The sequence below is a fragment of the Crocodylus siamensis genome, chromosome 7 (genome assembly GCF_052110815.1).
Source record: "Crocodylus siamensis isolate JL-2025a chromosome 7, ASM5211081v1, whole genome shotgun sequence".
NCBI lineage: Eukaryota > Metazoa > Chordata > Crocodylia > Crocodylidae > Crocodylus > Crocodylus siamensis.
In genome coordinates this window covers 68,286,385-68,292,953 of record NC_143401.1, presented here as the reverse complement: position 1 = coordinate 68,292,953, position 6,569 = coordinate 68,286,385, and the positions used below count along the sequence as shown (strand labels likewise).

The 6,569-nt window shown below is 37.5% G+C and overlaps 1 protein-coding gene across 6 annotated transcripts in view; it reads right to left on the bottom strand.

Annotated features, from left to right (window-relative positions):
* Positions 1-1,023: 1,023 nt before the first annotated feature.
* IDE (insulin degrading enzyme) overlaps positions 1,024-6,569 on the bottom strand; it is a 113,300-nt gene continuing 107,754 nt past the window's right edge. For all 6 annotated transcript variants that reach the window (XM_090057102.1, XM_090057103.1, XM_090057101.1 and 3 more), the window contains exon 25: positions 1,024-3,641. In XM_090057102.1, coding sequence (XP_089913228.1) covers positions 3,546-3,641 — 96 coding nt within the window. In that variant the 3' untranslated portion in view covers positions 1,024-3,545. The remainder of the gene's footprint in view (positions 3,642-6,569) is intronic.

Here is a 6,569-nt window from a genome sequence, read left to right as displayed (position 1 = left end):
AGTAACAAATTTGTACACCTTTTTTCCTAGCCACCTACATGACACTACTTCCCAAGAAGCTCCACACTAGCAGCAGCAGAGAAGGCTGAATTAAAGCTTTATGCTTCATACCACTTATCATTCCAGCAGTAACTACCCATCAATCCATAGTCAAACTAATCCCTAATCCCTCATGGAGAGCATTTGAGTCTTTCATACAATTCTATGCAGCACACCTCCCCGCCCCCAACCAAAGTAAATAATCTACCAAAGTATAACATTGTTAAAGCTGCAATGGTTAGTTTTAATGGTTAAGCTGCAGTGATGCAGTGAGCTTGCAAGTTTAAGTTTTGATCCTTAAAAGAAAAACATAGAAACAAAAACACCTTTATAATTACTTCTTTACAGAAAGACATTTGCAAACATATCACACACACACACACACACACACACTATGTATATTAGAAAATCTTCACACACATTCACAGACACACACACTGAAAAAGAAACATAACCAATCTAACCTACTTATGCACTCCATGACTTATGTTGGGTGGCCATTGGATCAGATAATAATGTAACATACATGTGACACTGCCCTCTGGAACTTTCCCAGAAGAAATGAATGGAAGTACTATAAAGCAACACCATCCATTCTAGCTAGTCTATGAAGTCGGGTCAGCCGCACTTGAGGATGAATGCTTTAAAATAATCACACAAGCTGATAGATGTAACATTACTAGTGGGTGCATCTACACAAGATGCTTACTGCGCAGTAGCCTAACAACACTGTGTAGTAATGTGCCAGTCAAAAATGGTGCTAATAAGCTATTGTGCTGTGTTATTCGGCTACTGCATAGTAATTGTCATGAAAAAACAATGCACTGGTGCTACTGCGCAGTAACTGTAGTTACTGTGCATTTAGTTAGTACTTCATTAAGCAAGTACTTAACTAAAAGTGCAGTAACTACTGCACATTAATATCTGTATAGACACGCCCAGTATGTAGCAAATCAAAATAAAATGAATTAAAAACTCCAAAGGTTAAATTCAGACTGTTTATTGTAAACAGGATAACTCTAGCACTCTGTCATACTGGCTGTGTTACATGCACCCAATTCCACATCAACTGCTCAAAATAGCACTTGCAGCAATTACAATATTCTAATAATAATTTATGGTTTGTTACATAAACTTAGTTAACAAGCACTAAAATTGAGAATTACAGTGTATTCTAGGTAGTCTGTTATTGCTTGTAGACACTGCAGCTCTGGATCCAGTCAAATGAATCCATTAATATGCCTGAGTTATCAAATTGTACCGCTGTATCAAACTCAGAAACTGTAAAATGCTGGAGAACACTTTAAAAGCAATTAGAAGTTGCTGACAAAATACATGGGTTCCCACCTCCATTCCAAATTTTAGAAATATTCAATGTTTTTTTCTGGACTACATAATTTGTAGTATTGTATTAAATATACTATTCCATTTTTATATAATTCGTGAAAAGTTATAATTCATTGCATTTCCATTATTTTTTTAAACACAGGATATATTTTATTTTTTCAGAGTAGCATGTTTAAATATCAAGTTCCAAAATATAATTTTTATATTGTTCTGTTAATATTTTTAATATCTATAATACAAATGTTATTCTAAAAGGAACAAAGAAAATACATTATGGACAAAGAAAACTACAATACACAAAATATTATTGAATAGTGCGATAAAGGGTAAAGAGTGCACTACCGCTTTCTTTCCATAGTGTGTTTATATTTTTTCTTTATAGTACAAAACTGTTAGTAACCTCTATTAACAATAAGTTGCATCACAAAGCAGCAATATGATTTCAATATTTTTCTTTATAAACAGTCTGCATTGTAACTCTTTCAAACAACATTTCAAACTAGCCTCACTTATTAAATCAAATCTGCATGTCCTGGATACATATAAATTTAGGGCCACAATCCTGTAAATCTTTAAGCACACTGAATTTTACTCACAGGGATATCATCTTTGAAGGCAATGTTTCAACTTATTTGTGTAAGGAACCCCCTTCCCCTCACAGAAGCTAATGGTGCTACTCGCAAGGAAAATTATGTGCGTGTTTAATATATTTGAAAGGTCAGGGACTCCGATTCAGAGTCTGTTAATTATAGGCAAAGACTCAAGTGATACCACTGTTACTCATGAGTTTACCTGGTCAGGACAAACTTTTCAGGGCTTAAGCACATCCTGTCTTGCCTAAACAAATATAGAGAATTATATACATTTAACCAACAAGATGTTTAGTCATTACCAAAATATTTTAAGACAATATACAGTGCTTTTTTTGTTTTTTAAATTCTTCTATTCTAGGGCCTAATCTTGCCAAGCCTTACTCAGTCAAACCCCTTACTGAAATCACCAGGTTCGGTAATTCAAGAATTACTGTGTGAACCTGAACTAATTATTGTGTTGTGTTAGTTTTGTTTTCAACATCAGAAGGGCAGAAAGGAAAAAAGGGCCAAGACTGAGCATTTACACCACAAAGCCTTATTCTGCAAATCTTCACTGATGTACTGAAGGGTCCCACACTTAACTTTGGCTATGCTTATATCAAAAAGCAAAGACAATAATATCAAAAGGCACTCACACTCATGCTGAAAATGATGTGCACTCTACCTTGCTTTGTTGGGCTGAGGCCCAATGAGATGAGCCAGGGGCCCTGATGGAGGCCTCATGTAGATTATGAACAATTACATTTTAAAAATTATATAAACAATGGAAATAACTCAGAATAACCCTGAGAAACTGAATGGAATATTAACCCTGTCAAGACACCAGCACAATTCTCTTGGTAACAAAAAAAAGATAGGGTACTCAAATGTTTCCAGCATTTTACTAGTTTTAAATATAAAAAGTCCCCAAGTATGTGTACAAAGATTAAAACCATGCCAGTATCTTTATTTACTCTTCTTCTGTTACAGACAATTCCCTCATTTATTATTTTATTGTCAAAGTTTCTCTTTTCCACAGAACTACATAAAATTTAAAAAGAAAACAAAAGTTGCTTGTATTGTGGATCATTTAAAAAGGTATCATTCAACACTACTCTTCAAAATATGTCTAAGCCCTCTTTTTATGAAAAGGTTTTCTCCTAAATCCAAACAAGGCTTTCTTTCCCTGATAAAATTTGTTACAGAGCTATTTTATATGGTATTTTGGACAAGGTGGACATTTTAAGCCAAATCAGTTTCCTCTGGAGGCTTGTTAATGCTCAGTTAATGAAAATTAAGAGATATACTATTTTAAAAAATATAATGCATTTACAAGAGTCTTTATTTTTAAGCTGATTTTGGTTTTCAACACTTTTTCTGTAATATAAATGACGCACAATCACAACTGATTTTCTATTTCTTCATAACCATAAGCACGCAATTAATGTTGAATAAACCAAGAATTAATTAGAGACTCTCAAGACAGATAATTTATCCTAATCGTATTTAATATTTTTGTTGATCATAAAACCCCCTGAACACATGTGGGTACTGATTCATTTGCATTTCTTCATCCATTGGGAATCTTCACAGTTTTGCAGCCATGAAATTGATATGTGGTTTCACCAGCGGGAAGAGTGGGAGACTGCGTTTAAATTCTGTCATATTTTCAATCACACTGGGCTGCAAAGAAGTGTATAGGAAAAGACATGTCTGCTCAGTATCATTAACAAAAAAAAGAGAGAGAAACAACTCACTTTAGATTTAGATTCATCAGTTCCTAGTAACAGTTTTACTGTCTTTACACACAAGACATTAAAAAACAATTGTTGAGCTTTCTGATTTACCTTAGACAATCTGCAACTATATTTTATTATATAGTAAATGCAATATTAATCATTTGACATGTTGCTGGATGAATATAAAATTAAACTATTTTCCTTATTTTCATTTATAAATTCAATCCCAGGATAGCGTTTCAGCTTCATATTTTGGATCACAAAACAAAGGCCTTCATTTTTTGTGGGGGAAATTTTCCCTGCTACAAATCATTCCATACACTTCCCCCAGACTGGCCTGGAGAAGGTGGGGAGCATGCTGCTCCACACTTTCCGGTCCTAGGGGAATGCCCCCTCCCACTACCTCGCAGACCAGGGACCCCTGCAGCGCTACAGACACAGGCTTGAAGATGCCACATGGGGGGAGCTTCCTCCTGTGTAGCACTTGAAAAGCCATGCACCCAGTCCTACCTGTGGGGCTGACGCACTGTGCAGGGGAAGCAGCAACTGCTCCTCCACATGGCTGCCAGTGCACACGAGCTAAACATACTGAACAGTGTGGCAAAGCCCCCTGCCCCGTCACTCCTCACACCAGGAACTCTTGCAAGAAGTGGGCAGAGCACAGCAGGTGGCTTTCCTTCCTTTCCCTTCTGGTCTATGGGAGGTGTAGGAGCAGCTGACCTTTGTCTGAGGAAGAACTGCGGAAGAACTGAGAGGAGCCAGCTGCTCCTCCCAGCTTCCTGAGACCACCCCCGCCTTGCAAAGCCATAGGCACCATTTCCCAGCAGCTCAACTCCTCCTGGTCCTGGGAGAAATCAAGTGGTGGGGAAAAGAATAGGCCAGAGACAGGCAACCCCCTGACATGGCAGCCACAGCATGGCATGCGAAGGCAGTTTGCTTGGCACGCACACCTTGGGGAAGGTATGGGGGTTGCACTGCCACAACAAAGATCGGGCCCCTTGTAGCTCCCCCACCATCCACATCTGGCACGCCAACACATTACAAGTTGAGGTTGTGGGTGTTTTTGGCACTGCCGAAAAACACTGCTAACCCCTGGTATAGGCATTCACTCCACCCGGAGGCTCTCCTGGAAGTGACCTCTACTAGGTCAGAGATGGGTTATTTTCTCCCAGAACCACCATTATTGGTTTTTACCAAGAGAGTTGCAATTTTCCCAGCAGAAATTTAATGCCTGTACATGGCCAAAGTCTATTATGTTTACCAAAAAAACTGTTGCTTTTTGTGTGTTATTGCATAAATAATAGGGCTGTGAGAAGCTTCAGTCCCTGATTTGATTTGGCGGAGATTTGGTGGAGAATCTCTGAATCGAATCAGAGGATGCTTTAAATCTCTCCAAATCAAATTGGAACCTTCTTAAACGATTTGGAGAGATTTGGACAAAGACAGCTTTCAATGTTTTTTCTACATACCTCTAGGTAGCAAGGGCTCATGATTGCTGCGATGCTGGGGCACATGGAGTGTCCCACAGAAGCACAGGGGGCTCCCCAGCGTGCTCAGCAACAGACCTGGAAATGGACCAGAAGCACTTTCGGTTTTGCCGCTGGTCATGTGGAGGGCCCCCCTGCACCTCAGTGGGATGCTCCATGCACCCCAGCATCACAGCAATCATGAGCTGCACCTGCTACCTCAAGGTATGTAGAAAAATTTTTTTAAGTTGCGTCTATGTCCAAATCCTTCAGATTTGGATGAATTGAATTGGGGACAGTGATCAAAATAAATTAATCGAATCACTTTCTCTGATTTGGGCAGAATCCAAATTGAAAAGGGTCTGCTTCACACATCCCTAATAAATAACTACATTCTGTCCATTTCTTATGGACTAAATTAAAAAATATTTTGTTTGCATTATATTAAATGATAAAAATAAATTACTCATATTTCCAGGAATGTAAGGGTAGATCAAATAGCAACTGGTATAACATTCTGGTTTGGTTACATTGTAGATTAATCTTAGTTAAAATAAGAAGTCAACTTCACTTTGAACATGAGGGATTTAAAATGAAAAACAAAGATAAATCAATGATGTTCACTAAAGTTAAACCTCTGGTAGAATAATTTTTATATTTCTATTATGATGAAAAGCAAGTATGTATTGATGTATATACATGTATGCCACTGTAGTATTTTCATTTTTAAATGTGGATATTTGAGTTACAGACCTACCCTTATGTTGCAAGGAACTAAACTCATATACAGGTAATGTTGCCACGTCTGTTTAGGCAAAATGTCAAATGTGATGAGCAGTGGAGACTGCTCTTTTGATATCCTTACTTACACAAAGTTTTAATGAATGGTGATGGTTGGCAATCAAAACTCTTCCTCCAAAGTTACATTATTGGATGCCATGTGATTTGGGAGAATGCATTAATATTTCAAACCTCCAAAGACAAGGTAAAGAGAGTATGTCCACCACAATAGCAGACTCTCCCTATGCCTGAAGAAGGATGTTTGTGCCTGGAAGTTTGCAAAGAACAATTTTTCCAACTATTTAGTTGATCTAATAAAAGGTATCACATTTAGCCAAACCCTATGCATATGCAGTCTTTACACAGTACTAAATGAATTCTACCATGAAACTGTGATATATTCTTAGTTGTACTATTACTTCATAGTGCAGACAGTCAGCATAGTTACATCTTCTATTATTAACTCTTGCTGTCATGGAATAATGGGGACAAAAGCAACTGGAAAGCTGATTATAAAGCATCTAGGAAGAGATGACAACTCAAAATGAAATCCACAATTATGGAAATAGACATGTTTGTAAAAGAGCAATGAAATTACAGTAGTCTTGAGCCTCATTTGTAGAGAT